The sequence below is a fragment of the Sapajus apella genome, unplaced genomic scaffold (genome assembly GCF_009761245.1).
Source record: "Sapajus apella isolate SASKATOON/1434 unplaced genomic scaffold, GSC_monkey_1.0 scaffold133, whole genome shotgun sequence".
NCBI lineage: Eukaryota > Metazoa > Chordata > Mammalia > Primates > Cebidae > Sapajus > Sapajus apella.
In genome coordinates, this window is record NW_022437073.1 from 206,163 (window position 1) to 218,336 (window position 12,174).

At 38.4% G+C, this 12,174-nt stretch overlaps 2 protein-coding genes across 5 annotated transcripts in view; one reads left to right on the forward strand and one right to left on the reverse strand.

Annotated features, from left to right (window-relative positions):
* Window positions 1–12,174, reverse strand: part of FRRS1 (ferric chelate reductase 1) — an 83,591-nt gene that overhangs the window by 41,833 nt on the left and 29,584 nt on the right. Inside the window, exons 1-2 of one of the 4 annotated variants that reach the window (XM_032262917.1) lie at window positions 2,141–2,367; window positions 681–835 (exon numbers count right to left, since the gene is read on the reverse strand). The exons of 2 other annotated variants lie outside the window; for them this stretch is intronic. The gene's annotated coding sequence lies outside the window, so the exon portion shown is untranslated. Of the gene's footprint in view, window positions 1–680; window positions 836–2,140; window positions 2,368–6,052; window positions 6,066–12,174 lie in introns of those variants that run through there. One more of the 4 variants, XM_032262919.1, reaches the window with a different exon arrangement.
* On the forward strand, window positions 5,997–7,338 carry LOC116539772 (small kinetochore-associated protein-like). The gene is given in 1 exon segment (XM_032262921.1): window positions 5,997–7,338. A coding segment is annotated over 1 exon segment (630 nt). The 5' UTR covers window positions 5,997–6,011; the 3' UTR covers window positions 6,642–7,338.

The window sequence follows — 12,174 nt, forward strand, 5'->3', positions numbered from 1 at the left end:
GGCTTATGGGTAGACTGGACATATCTGAGATAAGAATCTCTTAGCTTAAAGATATCTCAATAGAAAAATACCAAACTGGAAAAAAAAAAAAGGACTGAAATAACAACAACAACAGAACATCCAAGAACTGTGAAACTACAGAAGATACAACATACATGGGACAGGAATTCTAGAAGGAGAAGAGAAAAAGGAACAGAAGAATTATTTGAAATAATAACGACTGAGAATTTTGCCCAAATTATTTATTATCAGACACAAAATAACAAGTGAGATAATAAAAAAAAAAAAACCTAAATCTAGGTATACATGATGGTTAATTTATATGTCAATTATATATATGTTTATATATAATTTATAACCCCTTGACTGGGCTGAGGGATGTTCTGATAGCTGATAAAATATTATTTCTGGAGTGTCTATGAATGTATTTCTGAAAGAGATTAGCATCTCAATCAGTAGGCTGAGTAACAAAGATCACTTCACCAAAGTGGGTAGGTATCATCTAATCCTTTGAGGGCCTAAATAGAATAAAAAAGCAGAGGAAGAGGGAATTACTCCCTCTTCTTGATCTAAGACATTCCTCTTCTCTTGCCCTCAGACATCAAAGCCCCTAGTACTGGGGCCTCAAAACCACAGGACTGAACACCAGCACTCCTTTCCTCAACCCAAGGCCCTCATACCTGACCAGGAGTTGCACTATGGGCTCCCCTGGTTCTTAGGCCTTTGGGCTTACACTGAAGTGTACCAGCAGCTTTCCTGCCTCTCCAACTTACAGACAGCAGATTTTGAGACTTGCAGGCTTTCAGAATCACGAGTCAATTTCCATAATAAATGTCTACAACATACATAAATAAAATTTTAATCTGTAACTTTGGAAAACCCTGATTAATATAGCATATCATTTTCACAATACAGAAATCTAACATTTAAAAAAAATCCTGAAAGAAGCTAGAGGAAAATGATATGAACAAAGACGAGAACTGTATCTGACTTTTCCTCAGAAACCACAAAAGCAAAAAGAGAGTAGAGTGAAATATTTAAAGTGTTGAGAGAAAAAAGTGGCACCATAGAATTCTATACCTCAAAAAATTATCTCTCAAAAGTGGAGAAGACATATAAAGACTTTCTCAGACAGGCCAGCTACAGTGGCTCACGCCTGTAATCCCAGCACTTTGGGAGACCAAGGCAGGTGGATCACGAGATCAGGAGTTCGAGACCAGCCTGGCCAACATGGTGAAACCCCGTCTCTACTAAAAATACAAAAATTAGCTGGGCGCTATGGCACGTGCCTATAATCCCAGCTACTCAGGAGGCTGAGGCAGGAGAATCGCTTGAACCCAGGAGGCGGAGGTTGCAGTGAGCCAAGATCTCACCATTGCACTCCAGCCTGGGCAACAGAGTGAGACTCCATCTCAATTAAAAAATAAATAAATAAAAATAAAAAATAAAAAAGACTTTCTCAGACAAGCAAATATTGAGGCAATGTGTTGCCAGTAAGACCTATTTTACAAGAAAAGTTAGAAATTCTTAGGAGAAAAGGAAAATGATAAAGGTCAGAAATTCAGATCTACATAAAGAAAGCAGAGCACTGGAGAAGGAATAACTGAAGGTAAAGTAAAAACGTTTTTCTTACACTGAATCTAACATGAAAGTTCATTCAAAATAATCATACATATAATTATATATGGATATACATATGCTTATGTGTGCTTATCTTTGTATGCTTCTATATCGGCGAAGTAAATGACAAGATATAAGGGATGGTGAGATAGAGCAGAGACCTCTCTCTTAGGGGCCTACCTCTCTCAGCCTTCACAGAATTAATGAAAGGTAGAACCTTGCTCTGGATTAGACTTTGGCTCAAGGAAATGCTGTGGCTGGTTTGATCTTCTATCCAAACCACTAAAACTTTCTCCATATCAACAATAAGGCTGTTTTGCCTCCTTATTATTCATACATTCCCTGGAGTAACCATTTTCTTCAAGTACTTTTTCTTTGCATTTACAACTTGGCTAACTGGAACAAGAGGCCTGACCTTCAGCCTGTCTTGGCTTTCGGCATGCCTCACTAAGGTTAATCATTTCCAGCTTTTGATTGAAAGTGAAAGATACATGACTCTTCCTTTCACTTGAACACTTACAGGCCACTATAGGGTTCTCAATTGGCCCAATTTCAATATTGTTGTGCCTCAGAGAATAGGGAGGCCTGAGGAAAAGGAGAGATTGGAGAATAGTCTGTTGGTAAAACAGTCAGAACACACACAGTTATCAGTTAAGTTTGCCATCTTGTATGGGTGCAGTTTGTGTCTCTCCAAAACAACAGAAACATCAAAGATCACTGATCACAGATCACCATAACAGATATAATGGAAACGTTCAGAAACTTGCCAAAGTGTGGCTAGGCACGGTGGCTCACACCTGTAATCCCAGCATTTTGGGAGGCCGAGTTGGGAGGATAGCTTGAGCCCAGGAGTTCAAGACCAGCCTGGGCAATATAATGAGACCCCCAACTCCATTTTTTAATTAAAAATAAAAATAACAAATAATAAATAATAAAATAGAAATTTACCAAAATGTGACATCGAGACACAAAGTGAGCATGTGCTATTGGAAAAATGGTGCTAACAAACTTGCTCAATGAGGAGCTGCCACAAGCCTTCAATTTGTAGCCAGGCATGGGACAAGGGGGCTGGTCTCCAAACCCTGGGCTGAAGGCATCCTCACCCCTATTATCCCAACGCTTTGAAAGGCTGGGGATGAAAGATTCCTTGAGTCGAGGAGTTCAACACAAGCCTGGGCAAGAGAGACCTCATGTCTACAAAAAATGAAAAAATAAGCTGGTTGTAGTGGTACTTGCCTGTGGCCCCAGGTACTGAAGAGGCTGAGGCAGGAGGATCCCTTGAGCCCAGGAATTCAAGGTGGCAGTGAGCTATGATCACACCACTGCACTCCAGCCTAGCTAATAAAGCAAGATCTCCATCTCAATTTAAAAAAAAAAAAGGCTGGATGCGGTGGCTCATGCCTGTAATCCCAGCACTTTGGGAAGCCAGGGCAGAAAGACTGCTTGAGCCCAGGAGTTCGAAACCAGCCTGGCAAACAGAACAAGACTCTGTCTTTTTTTTTTACTAATTTGATAAATTTTTTATAATTTTATTTTTTTAAGAAAGACAAACCTTCAATTTGTAAAAAACACAGTATTTGCAAAGCATAATCAAGTGAAGTACCATAAAACAAGCTGTGCTTGTGTATCACTCATCACTTTAAATGTCAATTGTCTAAATGTAGCAATTAAGACAGAGATTGTCAAAGTGAATCAGGAAACAGACTCAATTATATGTTTTCTACAGGGAACCCACTTTAAATATAAAGACACATAGAGATTAAAAGTATATGGATAGAGAATGATACACTATGTTAACACTAACGTAAAGAAAGCAGGAGTAGCTACATTAATTTCAGACAGTAGACTTCAAACCAAGGAAAGCTATCAGGGATAAAGAGAGCTTTACCTAGTAACAAAGGGGTCAATTCTCCAAGAAGACATAACAATCCTGAATGTGTATGCACCTAACAATAGAGCATCAAAATAAGTGAAGCAAAAACTACTAGAGCTATATGGAGAAATAGATGAATCCACTATCAGAAATGGACAGATCCAGGCTGGGCACCATGGCTCACACCTATAATCCCAGCATTTTGTTAGGCCAAGGCAGGAAGATCACATGAGGGCAGGAGTTCAAGACCAGCCTGGGCAACATAATGAGACTCTGTCTGTAAAAAACAAAACTCAGTAAGTAAATAAATAGGTGAGTGCGGTGGACTACACAAGTCGTCTCAGCTACTCAGGAGTCTTAGGAGGGAGGATGACTTGCACATAGGAGTTGAAGGTTGTAGTAAGCTATGTTCATACCACTCCATTCCTGCCTGAGCAACAGAGTGAGACCTTGACTTAAAAAAAAAAAAAAAAAAAGAAAGAAACTTAAAAAAAGAGAGAGACAGAAATGCAAGAAATGCACAGATCCAGCAGGCTGAAAATCATTAAGGACGTGGGTGAATTCAACATCAGTCAACTGGATATAATGGATATCTATAGACTATTTCATGCAACAACAGAATATACATTCTTCTCAAGCTCACATAGAATGTTCACCAAGATAGACTACATTCTGGGCCATAAAATACAACCTAATAAATTTAAAAGAATACATTTGTGGGATGCAGCAAATGTATTTAAGGGGAAATCTACAGCATTAAACGCATATATAGTTATGTAAACAAACCCCTCACTAAGCTAAACTACAGGAATTCCTGTTAAACCCCTACAGGAATTCCTGTTAAACCCCAGATATTGTGCTGGGAGATACACACTTTAACCAGCCCTACATCTAATGCCAGGAGCTACTAAGTAAACAGCATAGAGTCCAACAGTACCATATACCCCACTATTTATCAAACATGAAAGCGGGGGAGAATTCATTTAAGGAGGAGTGGAAAAAACAAATGAACCAAGCAAGAGCTTCTGAAAAACATCTACAACATAAAAGGAGCTTAAGGTTTCTCCATAGTGGAGAAAAAAAAACATAATGGTTGATTATAGGAGACAGAATGTTTAAGAAAATAACTGCTGCAAGGTACAAGAGTTCTATGATCCCAACACTTTGGGAGGCTATGGCAGGAGAATCACTTGATGCCAGGAGTTCAAGACCAGCCTGGGCAACACAGTGAGACCCCGTCTCTCCAAAAACTGAAAAAAAAAAAAAAAAAAAAAAAAAATAGCCAGGCACAGTGGCTGCCTGTAGTCCCAGCTACTCAAGAGGCTGAGGTGGGAGGTAGGCTCCTTGAACCCAAGAGGTCAAAGCTGTAGTGAGCTATGATTGTGCTACTGCACTCCAGTCTGGGGTTGGAGGGAGGGAAAAAAGAAGGGAGGGAGGGAAGGAGGGAGAGGGGAAGGAACATCACAATTTAATCGACTTTGCCATTATTAAGAAGATTAAATGTAGTAATGTGCCACTTACCTAAAGAACGGTATAGTGAAAATAGTTACTTCCGTTTAACAAATATTTATTTGGCACTAACTTTCTGTCAGATGAAAATGGAAACAAAACTTAATGCCCAGTCTCTGCTATGCCCTAAACAGCTGAATAGCATCAACCAAGTCACTAAATCTGTTTCGTCAGTTGCAAAATGCAGCAAGTGAACCAGAAGAAATTCAAGGCCACCTTCAATTCTAAAATTTTATGATTTTAGGAAAGCAAAGTGGAAAAGCATATTGGGAATTATTTGAGCCAGAAGTATAAGACAAGAAAGGGAAGTGACTAAGACACCAACAACCATCATTGATTAGGAAAATATAACAAGGTCAGAGAGGGACTTGTACAATGGTGACTTCTTTGTCCTCTGTCAAATGCTTACTGTTCAACATAAAGTTCTATTTTCAATATAATAGCTAATTATGGTTTTCCAGTTAGTATTTTAAGGTACAACTTTTTTTCAAAAAAAGTTAATGAATTAATTAATTCATTAGGCAACCTATACTGACAGATCAAATAATTACAAAATAGGAGGCCTGGGAAACATTTAAGTTAAAATTGTAGATTGTCAACAGTCAGCTATTATATTATGAAATCATCCTTAAGAACAGAAAGGACTTGTACCAATTATGTACGATTTTCTTAAATTAATATTCACATTCTGTTGTCTATACAAAATAGAAGATTAAACAAAAAAGATTTATTTTGTCAGCCCAAAACAGAGAGAGATTTATTATTTCAAAAGACTAAAAGAGCAGTTATCCTGATTCTCTAACTGAAATACTCCCAAACCTGATGAGATTTGTACAGTTTTCTTTCTTACCTGAAAGACAAGTGCTTAGTAAAAGGGTATGATGACTGCTTACACCATGTTCTACACGTTTCATATAAAGATAAAACCTGATATTTCATATAAAGATAAAACCTTGTCGCTTTGAACGAGAGCAACAAGGACTGCAGGGCTCAGCTGTGCCTCCTTGTTATGACCATTGTGTCTAAAACAGTGTATTGCCTGCAGCCCACCTTTGCACTAAGCAGCGGCCAGCCCGCAGACACACAAATTCAGGCCACTTCTAAGAGTCTCTTACCTGTTAGGTCCAAAGAAGTTGATGTTTCCAAACAGCTTCATTCAGGAGGTCCAGAGAATGATGTTACAAAAATCACCAAACTGAGATGAGAGAATAGGCAAATGAAAGCTACTGACACCACCACCAGAAGGAATGTCAGAAAAGGTTACAAACCACTAAGTAAGCAAAAATCAGAGGAAGAGCTCAAGGACAAGAACCAGCTCTTGGAAGCCGTCAACAAGCAGTTGCACCCAAAGTTGACTGAAACTCAGGGAGAGCTGAAGGACCTGACCCAGAAGGTAGAGCTGCTAGAGAAGTTTCAGGACAATTGTTTGGCAATTTTGGAGAGCAAGGGCCTCGATCCAGCTTTAGGTAGTGAGACCCTGGCATCACAACAAGAATCCACTACTGATCATACGGACTCTATGTTGCTGTTAGAAACTTTGCAAGAGGAGCCGAAGCTTTTTAATGAAACAACAAAAAAGCAGATGGAGGAATTACAGGCCTTAAAGGTAAAGTTGGAGATGAAAGAAGAAAGAGTCTGATTCCTAGAACAGCAAATCATATATAACAATCAAGTAAATGATTTAACAGCAGCCCTTAAGGAAATGGAACAGCTATTAGAAATGTAAGAAGCGGCAAGTGGCCAGATGGCTCCCTCTTGGGCATAAACTCTCGGAGGAAGCCACTTAGAACATCTTCTTGGCCATGATCTCCTGGGACTCACCATCTCCAGAATGAAAACAGTATCTACACTAGAATTAAGTACAGTTTATGCTGAAATGACCATTCCTCATTTAAGCAAGTTTTTTCAACCTTCAGGTTGGTCAGCCCTCCTGAGCCTCACAGGTGGATAATTGAGGCCTATAAGAGTGGGGGCGCCTAGGAGCTTGGATTGACCTTCTAGGCAACCACCTGATTCCAGCACACCATTAGAATCGGGAGACTACTAACCACCAACAACCAGAGGATCTAAAACGTCACATTCAGATTTTCGGGAAGAAAATCTTCATTACAGTAGAGCACAAGTGTTCCATGGGAGACATCATAGAGCCATGCTGTCCCCTTCTAACCTGGAACACATTCTGTCTAGTCCTGGTAGAGGTCTGTGCCTCCTTATTAATTTATGAACTTGAAGTTGCTTGAAGTGTTTTGGGCTTAACAAATGGGGTGAAAGTATCGGTAGTAATAACACCTACATGAAACAATACACCTTGAAGCTTTCTAAATATAAAAAAAAAAGATAAAACCTCAAAAAAGTATATTCTTTATTACATAAATATAAAATTATAGTACTTAGATGAAAATGTAATTATTATTTGATTGTGGGACACCGAAGCAACTGATGTTAATCAAGAGAATATATTTATTACAAAGTAAAATTCAGACAAAACTAGAAGAATTCAATCAAAAATATTTAGATGTTAGCAAGTCATTGGTAAAAGGAGTATGTGTTAACAAAAGGTTTCTTAAAATAAATTTTTTTTTTTTTTTTTTTTGAGACGGAGTTTCGCTCTTGTTACCCAGGCTGGAGTGCAATGGCGCAATCTCGGCTCACCGCAACCTCTGCCTCCTGGGTTCAGGCAATTCTCCTGCCTCAGCCTCCTGAGTAGCTGGGATTACAGGCACGTGCCACCATGCCCAGCTAATTTTTTTTTGTAGTTTTAGTAGAGACGGGGTTTCACCATGTTGACCAGGATGGTCTCGATCTCTTGACCTCGTGATCCACCCACCTCGGCCTCCCAAAGTGCTGGGATTACAGGCTTGAGCCACCGCGCCCGGCCAAAATAAATTGGTCATTAAATGTCTTAGTATTGTGCAACTCCAAGAACATGTGAGAATAAGAAAAAAAGAGAAAACACACCTTTTAAAATCATGTCAGATGATTTAGCTAACAAATAGTGAATCATGTCTAGTTATATTGCATTCAAGTTCTAGCTCTCGTTAGTCATTTACTTTAAATCAAGGCATCAAAGGAGTTCAAAAGTTAACATGCACACAAAAAAAATTGTGGGAACTCAGTCCAGTAACACCCACTCTACATTACCTAAGATATGAGTGTAAGCAAGTACTGGGAGTCTTAATTAATGTATAGGTATGAGGCAACAAGGAATTCTTAATTATGAAGAATAAGATGTAAAAAGCAAAAACTTAGCCAAAATAGTTCACTATAAAATGACAAAATAATTTGGAAAAGGGTCTCTTTTTTTCTTTTCAATATGCAGGGGTTTTAATTTTTGTTTACTACATCAAAAAGTAAGAAATATTTTTACGTTATAACCCAACAAACATTTCATGAAACATTATTGAACTTTACTATATGTTATAAAAGTATATGTTTCCTATTTCTTCCCTTTTTGTTTTATTCTGGTTACACCCTACTGAATTGTTATTTCACAATCTACCAATGGATCTTAACCCGCAGTCTGATGAATATTACTTTATGGCATACATAGACCATTAAGTTTCAGCCTTGAATCAAATTCTAAATTACGAGTGTCAAGAATTTCAGTAAAAAAGGAAAGTTCTCAGAATTAAAGGAACAAACAGACTAAGCAACAGGGAGAATTTTTTGAGATAGGAATTGGATTTATCCAACGGAAAATGCCTTATACTCTCTTCATTCCATTTGTGAGCCTGAACAAAAAGTATAAATATGGCTAATAAATTAACATTCTCACAGTAATCTTCTGCATGAGAAAGGTTGCTGTTTAACTAACTATAATATAAAAACACAGCAATCCTTAAGTCACTTGGAAGCTCCTTTCAGAGTTTCCACTAATTACATTCTTGCTTCTTTTCATCCATCAATTACATTCTACAATGTTCAAGGTAAAGAGCCACTTCCTACTAAATATTGTTTTCAGTTTATTTTATTACAAGAATTACAATGACATTGTTCTATTTTATTTGGGCACAAGTGCAATACATTTTAATTAATTTATGTCTTAGACATGCTTTTATTTATAGCCTTTTGACCTGAAAACAGGATCTCCATTTATAATATTTGGAAACTGAAAAGTATCTATGGCAGGTTTTAATCAACCTAGAAATTTATTTTGCCAGGCTAAGGACAATCAATGCCTGGGAAAAAAAAAAAAAAAAAAAAAAAAAAAAAAAACAGAATCACAGAAACAGTCTATTGTCTGTGCCTTTCTCCCAAGATGACTTGGAGGGCTTCAATGTCTAAAGCGGAAAAGTGGGCTGGAGGGGAAAGAGGAACTTATCATTCACATGTTCCGAGACAAAATGAGCAGGTCAGGAAATAACCAAGTATGCATTGGCTTATGCTCAGTAAGTTGGCACTTTACATAAGATAAAGTGAACATACAGTAGCTACCTGTGGAGATATTTAACCTTTTATCTGTCGCTCTCTACTTAGAAACAAAAGGAAATGCAGTTGCTTATATGACTCAGCTTTCAGCTTAATTTTTCCCCTTGGCATAATGAATTGGGGTCGTTTTGTTTTTCTTTTACATATTGCTTCTAATAGAAAATAAAATTAAAATTCCAAACTGAATTAGAAACTAATTTTGGAACAGTATACATTTGTTAGCTCAGCATTTCATCTAGAATTTGGGGCAAACCTGGTAGACTAGGGGAGATAGAGGTGGAAATAGGTGTTCACCTGTTGAATAGCAGCATTAGGGAGAAAGACTTTTAGAAAAGTTGATAAAACCAGCTGAGCGCAGTGGCTCACACCTGTAATCCCAGCACATTGGGGGGCCAAGGAGGGTGGATCACAAGGTCAGGAGTTCGAGACCAGCCTGACCAAGAGACGAGCCTGACCAATATGGTGAAACCCAGTCTCTGCTAAAAATACAAAAATTAGCCGGGCAGTAGCAAGCCCAGGTGTAGTGGCAGGCACCTATAATCCCAGCTACTCGGGAGGCTGAGGCAGGAGAATTGCTTGAACCCAGGAGGCAGAGGTTGCAGTGAGCCAAAGATTGCACCGTTGCACTCCAGCCTGGGCAACAGAAGGAGGCTCCAACTCATAAAAAAAAAAAAAAGAAAAGAAAAATAGGTAAAACCACAGAAGGATCAGGAGATTGATAGAGTCAGCAAGTTAAGACGAAGCACAAGACATATACAGACAGCAATAAAATTTCTGGGACAAAGGGAAAGAAAAGGATTGTCGTTTTACTGTAGAGTAGAAGGAAGGGGGACATAGAGAAAGAAGAAGAGAAACAAATAATTGGTGACGACCTGGAAGTTAGACACCACAGCTGATGGAATCCATATAAGCAGCAGATTTCTCTTCATATTAGAGATGAGGAAACTGAGGTTAAGGAATATACCCTAAATCACACATACTTTTAGGATTTGAACCAAAATCTAACTGCAATCACCATGTTCTTTTCCCTCAACATCACTGTTCCCTGTTTAGAAAGAAGGTGAAAGTAAAGAGGTTCAGCAAAGATCCATGTTGCACAGGGACAAACAGTGTGAGTGGGGGGCTACCGGGACAAACGTTGAGATCTAAGTTTGCCTACCTCATTCAGAATGTTAAATCGCTTTATAAGAGACTGAGTAGCAATGTAGAGATTTATTTCATAGAACTAAAGCGCTGGAAAATATGGATGTAAAAATCCATTGATGCCTGAAAACAGTAAGTTGTCAACAAATGATAATTGCCACTATTTATATTATCATCACTATTAACTTTCCATCTCCTCAATATGTGCTAATTTCTTCTGAACACTACTGGGCTTAGATAAACTGAGATTTTTGCATGTTTCTTGCATCTGTATTTAATTTGTTCAAATCTAAAATATTTCAGAAAATGTGCTCCTTTTCTTTCTAGCAATTTAATTTTACCTTCATAGAAAACTTCTACACCAAAGCTAAGATGACTTTGATAGCTCAAATTATAGGGAAATTAAAACAGGGCAAGTATTTCCACTTCCCCAGACAAAAATGTTTCAGACTCCATTTTCAGAGAAGTGAAGAAAAGTGATTTCCTTACATTAACAGAGTTATGACATTTTCAGAGAAGTTTCTAAAAAACAAAGAACAAAAAAATGGCACATTCAATACTAATTCAAGATCTGTCAGATCTGACAACTTAAGATGGTAGGAAAGACTTCTTTTCTTTTTTTTTTTTTTTTTTTGAGATGGAGTCTCACTCTATCGCCCAGGCTGGAGTACCATGGTGTGATCTCAGCTCACTGCAACCTCCACCTCCTGGGTTCAAGCGATTCTCCTGCCTTGGCCTCCCAAGTAGCTGGGATTACAGGCACCTGACAACATGCCCACTTAATTTTTGTATTTTTAGTGGAGACAGGGTTTCACCATGTTGGCCAGGCTGGTCTTAAACTCCTGAACTCAGGTGATCCGCCTGCCTCGGCCTCCCAAAGTGCTGGGATCATAGGCATGAGCCACCGTGCCTGGCCAGTAGGAAAGACTTCTGAAAAAGATTTTAGAGTTTGAGTGAAAGTAAGATAAATCTGGAAAAACAAAGTAATTTGAAACTCTACAATCTAATCCTAGTTTCCCTAATCACAGCACTATCAGCAAGTAACTTTCAATTTTCTTTCTATTTTTAATCTTTTTTTTTTTTTTTTTTTGAGAGAGAGAGAGAGAGGGTCTCATCTTACTGTGGTGCCCAGGCTGGAGAGCAGTGGTACGATATTGGCTCACTACAACCTCCACCTCTCAGGGTCAAGCAATCCTCCCACCTCAGCCTCACCCTCCAGAGTAGCTGGGATGACAGGCGCACACCACCATACCCAGTTGATTTTTTTTTTTTTTTAGAGACAGGGTCTCGCTATGTTACCCAGGTTGGTCTTGATCTTCAGATCTCAAGCAATCCTCCCACCTTGGCCTCTCATTGTGTTAGGTTTACAGACATGAGTCATCTCACCTGACCAATTTTTCCATTTTCTTGATTCATTTTCTGGAAAAATGACTGGAAACAAATATCTTATTACATGATATACAGGTTTCATTTGGATCATTCCATGTAGCCCTCACAATCATCCTTTCCTTAAAACAAAATTCAGTGCTAAGTGGAATGGCCCCTTCTCTAAACACCAAAAACTAATAGCTAAAACAAAAGTAAACAGTATTAATCTATAA